Here is a 12,364-nt window from a genome sequence, read left to right as displayed (position 1 = left end):
AAAGCTTCTTGGTAAAGCACAGTCTGAAATTAACAAATGCAGTGCATTGTATATTTGGGCTGCATAACAAGAAACTCCTGCTCTTTTTTTTTTTTTTAAGCTCAATTATTACATAAATTGATGTCTCAAGATGTATACCTTAAAAGCTACCATATCAGTGAAACCTTCAATATTGTCTCACTAAGAATCTATTTCAATGTTATGCATAAAATTTTCGCTGTTTTACCATCCATATTACTGGAATGAAGCATTGAATATTGATGTTTTAAGGTGCCTTCAAGATGAGAAACGAGCTAACCTTCATCTGAGTCTCGGGCCCAATGGTGTCACCAGCTGGGACCCACAGGCCTGTGTTGGGGTCGAGTTTCTCAACAACATAGTGGTCAACAGGCACACCACCATCATCCACAGGGGGATTCCACTTGAGTGTGCAACCTTCTGCATGGACATCTTCAATTTTGAGGGGTCCTCCGGGAGGTGTTGGCTTGTCTGCACAAAATGCAGTAATTGGTGAGTAATTTCCTCAAGTTTTCAGTAGAAAAAGTTGATTCGCCGTCTCAACCTTACAAAAGTGGGTGCCCAGCAAGCTGTTGGAAACCGCCTATTACAAATGCCGAAGGGGCCATGCAATGCTCTATTGCTTTTGAGTAATGGTAGTAATCGTAGTAATGGTAATTTTGACAGCACGCGCTGTGCTGCAACAACATTGAAATCAGTTGCTAGGCTGGTTCTTTTATATACGAAAGGCTAAGGACATCACTCCCCACATCGCAAGCTGCCGCAGCGATGGCACCTTGCACAACAGTAACCTTTACCAGGAAACATATGTGGGGAGAGCTTTGTGCTTCGCATTATTATCAGGAGTGTCTTATCATCAATTATGTGGTTCAGATGCTTGTTTTGTGCTTGTTCTTATTGAAACGAATGCTGTTCTGTATGTTGTATCCATGATTCCAAAGAACGCAGGCACTGTTCACTTCACTTTGCTGAGTACTTGACGCCTCTGCCTTACGGGAGTACGAGCCACTGCTTCTGGCTCTGTACTGCTGCTGGAATTGGCCCAAATTTTTGCTGATGGATGCAGACACGAAAAACGCCGACCAACTAGAGGCTAACAGCTTCGCTGTAAAACTGTGAAGCAGACAGTTTCCACATTTTCGCTGTGTAAAAAGGTGTAACAAGAAAGAAAGTGCTTTCAGTATGGCAACATTATTTACGAAAAAAGGCAAAAGCCCCTATGGCATTAAGTGTAGCATCTGATCACCAGTATGATGCCACATACTGATGTGAACTTATATACTACCCTTGTCAATATAATCTTGCTCCAAATGGCACTCGTAATATTGCAATCTACCATATCAAAGAAAAGCCTAAGCATGCATTTGCTTAGATTTTGCGCTGACTATGCCTTCCCTGAGGCAGTCTATGGTATACTGACTCACCAAGGACAATGACTTCAACATCAGCAACGTCCTTCCCATGCTCGTTGACAGCTGTGATGGTGTAAGTGCCACTGTCAGCACGCTGTGCATGCCGCACATTGAGCTTGGTATTGTAAGGAACGTTGGTCAGCTTGACATGGTCCGTGGCGACCACCTTCTTCCCCTTCAGGGTCCAGGTGACCTCCGGAGGTGGCTCACCAATGACGTTCACGTCAAAGTTGAAGTTCTGCCCAGCCTTAATGCGCACCTTGTCCAAGTTTGTACGGTCAATCTTGGGCGCCACTGGAACAGAAAAAAAAAAAAAGAATTGTCAGCAGCCCTGAATTGAGTGGAACAATGTGCACTACAACATAACTGATGGAGCCTATTCAGTGTTAAATTCGTTTAACATTTCATGATTAAACCACTGCTTTTACTGCTCTGTGTTTATCATCTAGCAGTATTAACCACCAGGGATGCTTCACATTTGACAAGTGTCTGCTTTATGTTGTGATACTGAGACACACCCCAACAAAGCAAACAGTGAAAAGTGTGAATGAAGTTGTCAGCTGACATTTAGATGACCTAAGGTTTCTCGGGAAAACGAAAGTTAAGCAGGCTGCAAACATACAATTTTGTGAATTCACAGTGGAGTATTGTACTCTGCCATTTGCCGCATCTTTCATAGAGCAAGAAATGCCTGAAAGTTGCCGCACCTAAGCAGAGAAGCATGAGGGAAAAGCATAGCAGAGAAACTCCATAACAGTGTCCGAATATGGACGTCTAAATAATTTCACATAAGGAAAAGCACCGGAGGAGGTGCAGAAGGGGAAGAAGTGACAGGTGGTGTCTGCTAGCATGGTAACTGCAGTGACGAGGTAGTTACACTTTCAGGTCACCAAATGACACGAGCATTTGATGAGCGCTTACCCTGGTGGAGTGTTTGTGATATTACCTGGCCTTGCTCTAAAGCATAGCTCCTTCCATTACTGCCTCTTTCTCCACAGTAAAAGCAATCTTTAAGAGACTGGCCACTTGTTCCAAATGAACTCACACTTGCGTGGCTTGGTGATGATGGGCAGCGTAGCATCACTGGGCTCGCCTGGTCCTGCTTTGTTGACAGCGATCACTCGGAACTCGTACGGCTGGTTGGCTGCCAGGTCTCCCACCGTGGCCTTTGTCTGAGTGGCAGGCACTTCGGCTGCTTTCTCCCAGTTGCCCCACTTGTCCTTCTTTTCAATGATGTACTTCTCTACTGGAGCACCGCCGTCCTTCTCCGGCGGAGTCCACTTGAGGTCCACGTGGTCCTTGTCCCAGTCTGTGGCTTCAACGTTGCCTGGCTTGCCGGGCTCATCTGGTGAATGTGAACAAATGCAAGAGTAACATCACCGTAGAGCACACAACTAATCAGAAAAGCCCATGTTTCTCATAAAAGCACATTCCTTCAAGAAGCGATACTTCATAAAGGTTGGGCCCCTACAATACATCAAGAGTGCTGAGGATTCATCATGGGCTCACAGTTTTAATGCAAATACAGTAAATGCAAAGTAATGGTAAGATGCATAAAACGTTGTTGAAAGTAAAGTTAGCATAACTGATAAGAGTGTAGTATTGATATATACCACTTAACGTTTTATCTAGAAAGTTAAAATAATGAAAAAGCAGATGAATTTTCCATAAAGTTTTCTGAAAGAAATCAAGCAATGACCAATGTAGCCTTTCTCTGCCTAAACATAGGCATGCAGAGTTAGGGGAAGAAAAATATGTACATACTTTTCTGGTACTATATTTTGTTAAAGTTAGGATGTGGAAAAATGAAAAAGAATCAAAAAACAAAAAAAGTTAAAATTGAAATGACATTATTTGTTTCAGTTTTTCATACGATTAAGAGCAGCCTTGAAAGATGCACATTCTTCAAACACTGAAGGCATCTTATGAGAGTGACATGATGTGCTATAAGGGAGGAACATACAACATGCAGTGTCCTTTATTTGGCTTTACATTGCATTGTCTTTGCATTAAACAACAGACTGTGATATTACTAGGTTATACACCCTGTTTGTAAGATATGGTCACTTACCAAATGGATTCTTGGCTACAATGGTTCCATCCATCTCAAGAGGCTCACTTTCTCCTTCTTTGTTCAAGGCCTTGACCCTGAACTTGTATTCCTTTCCTGGAGTCAGACCAGTCACATCCATTCCTGCATTGAATCACAGTGCCACCATGACTACACAATCAATTGGAAGATATCTACGTACGCTGAGTCAATGTTGCTGTATGGAGCTATTAAGCTGCCAGTGACACCAGAATTAAAAATAAATCATTCTAGACACTCTTCTGAAGAGAAATATTTACCTCTACCAGAAGGAAAAAGAAGAAAAAAAAGAAAGATAGTAAGAAAGTTTACATGCATTCCACAAATACTAATAAGGAAAGAAAGCAGTAATGAGAAATGGTAAAGTAGGAACAACCCCTAACTTAAGCTAACCAGCGGAAAACAGTGTAACCTTTGCAGGCACACACCCACTGATGGCAGACAAAAGTGGGATCAGTGCATAATAATGACAATAACGAAAAACAGTGGGTGTCAGTTTAAACATGCCTAAACAAGATATGATATTAGTGAGAAGTTTAGCAATTTAAATAAAAAAATCTTACCACCTTTCTAGGTCACATATAGTTGCCATAACTGTTGTGCAGCCTGAATGACACTGTTCATTATCAGATGTCTATGAAATGCAGAGACAATGTGACTGGCTACTGAAAATATTCAATCACATTTTATTTTTGGCCAACTGTACAGCAGCTCGTTTCCCGTGAGATAATGCACCCATCAGAAATACAAGATAGAGCAATGAAGCAGAGACAAATGAGCAAGTGTAAACATGCATAAAAACAGAGGGCAAAAGGTAGGAATCATTCTACGTTGTGTTTTCATAGTGTGCTAATTTGTATTCATGGTCTAACTTGCCAAAACTGCAGTCTTATATCAGTGCCTAGATGGGTAAATAAGAACCTGCAGTTATGAAAAATTCTAAACAAAATGCTGTGCCATAGCTTACCAGGCTCCTTAGTTTTGCCAACAGGAACCCAGACACCAGTTTCGGGGTCCATCTTTTCCACCAGATATCCATCAAGTGGCATGCCTCCAGTGTCCTTGGGTCGTTTCCATTTGAGCTTGCAACCCTCCTTGTGGACATCAGAGACCTCCAGAGGACCTTCAGGATTTCCTGGGACGTCTGCAATGGATGCACAGCATGTCCATAGTGGGCCCATTCAATTCAGATGGCCAAAAATTGTGGCAGAAATTCCTGCTTTTATATAAGGTAGATTTTAGATTAGCTTTAGGGTTGCTTTTGCAAAGAAAATAAATTTAGTGTCAGTTGCCCTTATTTTTTTAACTGCCCACCTAAATTACACAATTGTGAACTAAGTAAACCAGTTTTAATTTGTATTTATAAGGCCTTGTAAGAACAAGTGTCATTATTGTGACCTGAAAAAGAGTGTCATTTAGCCGAGTGAACCCTTATTCTGTTTAATCTCGGTAAAAAACTACAAGTGTAGGATTAGCCTTGTTCACTTTGTGCCCGGAAGTTTGTCTAATGGTGTGTTAGCCTCAAGTCAATTAAAGTGCTTACCCAGAACATTGACAGTGACTGTGGCTGCATCTTTGCCAGAGCTGTTTGTGGCAGTGATGGTGTACTTTCCAGAGTCACTGCGTTCAGCCCTCCGCACAGCCAACTTGGTATTGTAGTCTTCAGTTTCAATGTTGCGATGAGAAGTGGATTTGATGGTCTCATCATCTAGAGACCAGACGATGGTTGGAGGAGGCTCGCCCTGAACGTTAACATCAAACTTGATTGGCTGTCCAGCCTTAATGGTTAAGTCATGGAGGTTTTTGCGGTCAATGCGTGGTGCCACTGAAATGAGGAAAAAAAGCTTGGATTAAGTGAAGTGGTCCAGAGTTAAAAACTCCCATAATTATTTTATATACCTATAAAACAATTATGATGGCAAAAAAAGCAGAACCGAAAGGATCAATATAAGGACAGAAGAAAGTGAGAACAAGTTTTCCGATTGAATTGGCATGCCAGCTCTCTCTAAGGAGGCATATCAGTTCTGTGGAAGCCCACGAGGTGGAGTAAGCTTCATGAATGAGAAATATTGTCCTATCTACCCAAGAAGTAGCACAAAGCTACTCTTCAATAAATTACAATATTTACATAACTGAAAGGACTTAGAGTCATCATATTGGAAGCATCAGTTGCTTCCACTATGAAGTGGTTGTACTGTATAAAGAAGTATTGTCATATCACATCCAGGCCATATAAATATTTGTCAATATTAGTGAAACAATCTGCTGATATATGGACAACTGCTAACATGACAGCACAGAAGAACCCTTGTAAATACGTAAGAGAAACGATGAGAGCAAGGGGAGGGTGGGTTCTAGAGATATGAAAACCAGAAGACATATGCCACAACAAGGAATGAAGGCTTTACTAAGAGCAAATCCTAGAAATTTTTCATGGACCTTAAATTAAAAAGCCTTTCCTAACCTTAAGCCACATCTTCATACAAAGAGCTGCAACCATAAATTGTGCAAGTAATCAGAAGTGAGAGAAGGATCTTACAGAATCTTGGCTTAGCCACAATAGGCTTGGAGGCTTCGCTGGGCTCTCCAGGACCGGCCTTGTTGACGGCGATGACGCGGAACTCATACTCCTTTCCTTCATCCAAGAAAGGAGCGGTTCCCTTGCACTGGTCGCCAGGCACCTCGGCTGCCTTCTCCCAACGGGGGCTGCCCTTTTCTTTCTTCTCGATCAGATAATGCGAGATGGGAGCACCTCCGTCCTTGTCTGGTGGTGTCCACTTGAGGTCCACATGGTCCTTATTCCAGTCCGTGGCCTCCGGCTTTCCAGGAGCCGACGGGGCATCTGTTCAGGTAAAGCAAATATGCAGTGGCATTGAACATCGCAAAGACATAACGGCGGTAGCATTATACAGGTAGGTTAAGCACTAACAGCAAATTCGCCAATTAACAAAATCGGATAATGTCGTTATACGTTCGACAGTCTATGTTGGAGTGCTGGGAGCTTTTCAGTTGTGGCTGGTTTAAGTGGCGCAATGGTGAGTATTCTGCTTGCATGTATATAATCATTGTCACATTTAACTCAAACATTCCTTTTAAGTGCCTCTTTGCTTCTTTTGCAAAGGGTGCTAAAAATGTTTGATTGAGATGTCTTGAATGTGCTAGCTTAATGTGTTGTTCTTCCAAAATATTCAACGTTTCCTCCATAAGGCTTATGTTTATTAAAGTTAAGTTGCTGTAGGTGTGTTTTAATTATTTGGCTTAAGTCTGGTGGTGGTTGCGCATCACTCTGTTTACCAAGCCATCTTGTTTTATCAAATATCAAGCACAATGCTGCAATGTACATTACTAAAACAAACATGCCCTGCCTTCAATGAATGAAAAGTAATGCTGCTGTGCATATTAAAAGTGCAGCTTAATTTTCACATAAAATTTAAGCATCCAAGTGCAGACTCTAAGATCTAAGAAGCCTAGGAACTTTGCTTCTACAGATAGTTAAGGTAACTTTACTTCTTAGATTTCATTACCATATGGGTCCTTGGCCGTGATGGGAATGTCAGTCTCCAGAGGCTCAGACTCCCCTTCTTTGTTGACAGCCTTGACACGAAACTTGTAGTCTTTGCCAGGAGTGAGCCCTGTGACTTGGAACTCAGGCAAGTGGCTTGCACCAATAGGAACCCATGCACCCGTATCCGGGTCTTGTTTCTCCACCACGTACTTGGTGATAGGCTCACCACCATCATCCTTGGGCTTGTTCCAGGCCAGTTTGCAGCCATTCTTGGTGACATCCGACACCTCCAAAGGACCCTCAGGTTTCGAGGGCTTGGCTACACACAGATTTTTTTTTATGTCAGGTCTGAAAACTCTAAGCAGACATGCATTTTGCAAGTGAGCACTATACAATGCTGTAATATTTCAAAGAAAATATTCTGCAGTAATGCATGCAGTTCATTAATAGTGGCCCCATCTCTTTCTCATCTCTGTCTCTAGAACAAAGGTCCATCTACAGTAGAATTTTGATAAATGGAATTCGCTTAAATGAAACTGCCACCTAAATGGAACACGGTCCTCATGGTTGGTTGGTTGGTTTTGTATTCATGCAATGCTCAAGCTTTGTCTATCAGTAAATGAAACTCCTGATAAATGGAACCAATTTCCCTGGTCCTTTGAGGCTCCGTTTAAAGAAAGCCTACTGCATATGGCGCATCAGTTCTGCGGAAACCCGCAAGGTGGAGGAAAGTACATGAATGGGAAAAATGGGCATCCACCCGAACTGTAGCAAGAAGCTACAAAGGAAACCCACACGGGTTTCTCAGAAAGAAAGCCTGGCAGTTGAAGAAAAATTTGTCCTGGTCCTGGACCAATTTTTTTTTTTTTCAACTACAAGGCTTTCTTTCTGAAAAACTTGTATGGGTTTCCTTTGTAGCTTCGTGCTATAATTTGGGCACATGCCAATTTTCCTTTTTCAGAGTCTACTACAGTTTATGTGTCATGAAACTCATTTAATATAAACCCATTTTTGACAGCAATCCTTGGAGAATAGCAAATGTGTGAGCTTTGTACTAGTGAGCAACAGATGCGCATCATTCAGCCATTATGCTGCGATGTTGATTGACTAAGTTACCAACTTGCGGCATGAAAATTGGTAGCCCTTGCAATATGAAGTGAGCAGTCTATGAGGAGTTCTATGACAGCTATGATATGAGAGCTCCTCACAGGAGTCTGAACAAATAAATGGCCTCTCTATACTTTATATTTTCAACTCAGCCTCTCTCATCTTAATAATGAACCAGAAAGGAGAGGAAATATTAAGCCTTGTATACTGAGTGGGTCATGTGATTGCTTAAATGCAAATAAATAATTTAAAATAGTCCACCACAACACATTCAACATCTTTAGACGCTGTACCATGGCAATAAATGATAACCAACACACTACATTGATGAGTGAGACTGCGACATGCAACACTGAATTTTTGCCATCATGCATTGGAACAAAAAGCAAGGAGAGCACTTCTGTACCTAACACTTGCATAAGCAATATAACTGTGCCAGTGATTGTAAAATGGACAGAGAAGAGTAACTCACAAATGACGTTGACTTCCACCTCAGCCTCGTCTGTTCCATACTGGTTGGAGGCAATGATCTTGTAGACACCATTGTCCTTCCTTTCAGCACGGTCGCAGGTCAGTTTCGTGTTGTAGGGAACATTTGTGATGTTCAGTGTGGGACGCTCAGCCACAGGCTTTGTTCCAAGCATCCAGCTAATGCTTGGGGGTGGTTCGCCCTGAACCTTAACATCAAACTCAAAGTCTTGTCCAACTTTGATGGTGATAGGTTTCAAGCTACGGCGGTCAATCTTGGGAGCCACTGTACAAAATACAAACACCAGGTGTTAATGAAGTAGAGTCTGATATATGCATTAAACACAATGCAAAGGCATAATTAAAGGTAGCGAGAACATGTGATTAATAAAAGTAAAGCCCTTATGTTATCTTACAAACTTCAAATTAACATTTCATGGCAGCTACACTTCGACAGTTAAATAAGCAAGAACCCATGATGGACAACAAAAGTAAAGCACTTATGTTATATTACAAATTTCGAATTGACATCTCATGGCAGCTACACTTCTACAGTTAAATAACCTGCAGACATTTATACACAAATTAGCAATGATGTTGCAGACCAACTGTAGAAAATTGTGGGAAAGTCGCAGAATTGAGTTTATCCACTACATGAATGTGTTGTTGGCTTTGATGAGGCAAATCATATCAGTGCTCTTCAAAGTGGCAAAAGCTCAAAGGAATGGATTAGAACGAATAATTAATTTTAACTTATATCACAACAAGTGCATCACATGTTAAAAATGCACAAAAACCAGCGTATAGATATATGTGCTACTGCTAAATTTTCAACATTGATGCCATCTATTACTGCAGTGGTCCAAGTGCACATAATGGGATAGTTGAATAAAATAACAATTTTTTTTTTCATCCGGTAATAGAGTGAATATATAAAGGGAAGCCATATGTGTTTATTAGAAAGAAAGCTTTGCAGTTGACAAATAATTTTGCCCTGGTCCGCGGGTCGAACCCTGGACCAATGCCACTCCAAGGTAGCTGCTCTACTACTGAGCTAACCAGAGCACTGACTAGCAGACTGCAGAGCGCGGCCTCATGGTTAGCTCAGGTGGTAGAGAAATCACCACGGAAAGGTGTTGGCTCCAGGTTTGATCCCTGAACCAGGGCGAATGTTTCGTCCGATATGAAACTTTCTTTCTGGGTTTCCTTTGTAGTTTTGCATCGCCTTGGCACCCATCGCCTTCGAGTAGATTATAATTTTGTCCTTTCATGAAACTTTCTACATGTGGATTTCTGCAGAACTATTTTTCCATAACTGGATAGCTGAAAATTTGCAATGCAACAAATGGCACAAAAGTGACTCACGTTTTCTGGGTTTGGCAATCATAGGTTTAGTGGTTTCCGATGGCTCTCCAGGACCAGCAGCATTTACAGCTCGAACACGGAACTCATAAGTTTCACCGGGGATGAGGTCAGGTACGCGAGCCTCGCAGGACTTGCCATCTACTACAGCAGCCTTCGTCCAGACGGGGCTGTCCTTTTCCTTCTTCTCTACAATGTACTTTTCAATAGGGGCACCGCCATCCTTTAGAGGTGGCTGCCACTTGAGGTCCATGTGATCTTTGTCCCAGTCAGTAACTTCAGCTCCCGTTGGTTTACCAGGGGCATCTGTATGTGAAGTGAATGCGATCAACCACTATACTAAACCAGGACATTACAAAAATCCTCACTTGCAAGATTTTTTTTTATACAGCATGCCCAGTAATGGTATCAAGTAATGTCCACTTTAGAACACATAAAAATATTAGCTCATGCGTAATTGCTACTAATATCATCCCTTAAGATGCGGCCATCAAAAGTGATGCAAGACCTATTTCAAATCTTGCGAACTGTACATAAAGCAACAGCTAGAGGTAAAGAGAGTACTGAAAGGTTAATGAGAACAGAACAAGTACGACTACACTAGCTTTACCTCTGCTCACCTACAGAACATCTTTGGCAACATAACTGAAGTGGTGGAATAAGTTGCAAATTATGGTAGCATATCTATAAGTATGCTTTGCCTTGCCATGGTAGAAGTTGTTTTTAAAGCTGTCATAAACTAAGTTTTTGTTACACTGCACAATCTGCAACCAACTGCAGACAATAAATGTCAAGCCCTCATTTTATTGCATCACCGATGAGAATACAATGCTCCTGTTAAGCACTCTCATTGACAATCAACCCATTACCTTAGTTTACTGCTCTCACCAAAGTTAAGGTTTTTTAAGCCAAGAACAAAACTAGCAGTCTTGAGATGAATGCTAGTCACCTTTGAACACCAATTTTCACACATTCAGCATTCCATAATATTTGCAACATTCCTTTCATATTAGACTGAATCTAGCCAATCAAAGTCATTATGTTGCTTTGCTAATCACAATGAACGAAGTGCGGAGAATGTAGTACTATATACATTGAATTTCTGTTATGTCATAAACTATTGTGTAATCACAGTTTTTCAGATATAATCATGCTGTACTACACATGTCATTGTTCTGCATGCAAATGTGCCTTGATCTGTCCTGCTGTTCCTGAATTCTTATAGAGCGTTCTGTTTTAGTTCAAGCTCAAATCATTTCTCTTGAATAAATGAACATTACCATAGGGGTTCTTGGCAATGGTGCCCTTCTCCGTCTCAAGTGGCTCTGACTCTCCCTCGGGATTCACAGCACGCACTCGGAACTTGTACTCCTTGCCTGGCTCCAAGTTGTTCACTTCCATCTCAGGCTTTGTGGGCCGACCAATTGGCACCCAACGTCCGGTCTCTGTGTCCATTTTCTCCACCACATAGCCATCCAGTGGCTGCCCGCCATCGTCCTTTGGTGGGTTCCACTTAAGCTTGCAGCCCTCAGCGTGTACGTCTGTCACTTCCAAAGGTCCCTCGGGAGCTGTGGGTTTGTCTGCAAAGGAAAGGTCACTTTGGCTTAGCAGTTGTGCGGTTGAGTGAGCAGTGCGCTGAGTGCTCGTTTTAGAAGCTGCTGGTACTTGAAACCCATGAATGGTGCTTGCAAATTGTCACAACAATTGTCCGTGACTGCTTACGCTCGCTATGTCTTCCTTCTTACTGTCTGTGAGAGTAGTCGTCTTGCGACAATAAGCTACCTAGCCCCACATTTTGTTCTCCTACATTAGTGTGCAGCTCCACAGATTGCAGAAAAATCATCCATCAAGTTGGCTCATCTGTAATACAAGCTTTGTAAAAGGAAACCACCTTTAATAAATCCTTTTGTTTTGCAGGCAAACGGGCTCATTAGCTCATTAGCAAAGGGACTCATTATTCAAAAGCAAGCTTTATCTTTCAGAGGAGTCGTACAAGAAGACTCCTATATTTTTTTCTGTACAACCTTAACGTACATCCTCAGCTTTATGATTCACACAGTACTGTGACCTCTACTTCATGATTCACATATTGGGTGTGCAGCTGGGGTGACGAGAATTACCTAGGACTATGATTTTGACTGTAGCCTCGTCCTTTCCAGAGGTGTTTTCAGCCACCAGCTTGTACTCCCCAGTGTCCTTGCGTTCTGCATTGTGAATGGTGAACTTTGTACGGTAAGGCTCTTTGTCAATCGAGTACGGGCCTCCATCCTTCAGTTCAGTCTTCTCCAGGAACCAAGTAGTCTTCGGTGGGGGCTCGCCAATAACCTTGACGTCGAACTTGACACCCTGACCGGCATGGATGGTCACGTCCTTGAGTGTGGAACGGTCAATCTTGGGAGCCAC

General features: G+C 42.1%; 1 protein-coding gene across 5 annotated transcripts in view; it reads right to left on the bottom strand.

Annotated features, from left to right (window-relative positions):
- The window catches only part of bt (projectin protein bent), a 250,126-nt gene that overhangs the window by 70,353 nt on the left and 167,409 nt on the right, over positions 1-12,364 (bottom strand). For all 5 annotated transcript variants that reach the window (XM_070525700.1, XM_070525701.1, XM_070525702.1 and 2 more), the window contains 12 exons: positions 12,082-12,363; positions 11,242-11,541; positions 9,965-10,267; positions 8,604-8,885; positions 7,044-7,343; positions 6,059-6,361; positions 5,063-5,344; positions 4,487-4,663; positions 3,502-3,624; positions 2,476-2,775; positions 1,443-1,724; positions 299-489 (listed from right to left, as the gene is read on the bottom strand). In XM_070525700.1, the coding sequence (XP_070381801.1) occupies positions 299-489; positions 1,443-1,724; positions 2,476-2,775; positions 3,502-3,624; positions 4,487-4,663; positions 5,063-5,344; positions 6,059-6,361; positions 7,044-7,343; positions 8,604-8,885; positions 9,965-10,267; positions 11,242-11,541; positions 12,082-12,363 (3,125 nt within the window). The remainder of the gene's footprint in view (positions 1-298; positions 490-1,442; positions 1,725-2,475; positions 2,776-3,501; positions 3,625-4,486; positions 4,664-5,062; positions 5,345-6,058; positions 6,362-7,043; positions 7,344-8,603; positions 8,886-9,964; positions 10,268-11,241; positions 11,542-12,081; position 12,364) is intronic.

This window comes from Dermacentor albipictus, chromosome 9 (genome assembly GCF_038994185.2).
Source record: "Dermacentor albipictus isolate Rhodes 1998 colony chromosome 9, USDA_Dalb.pri_finalv2, whole genome shotgun sequence".
NCBI lineage: Eukaryota > Metazoa > Arthropoda > Arachnida > Ixodida > Ixodidae > Dermacentor > Dermacentor albipictus.
This window is presented reverse-complemented; position numbering and strand designations above follow the sequence as displayed.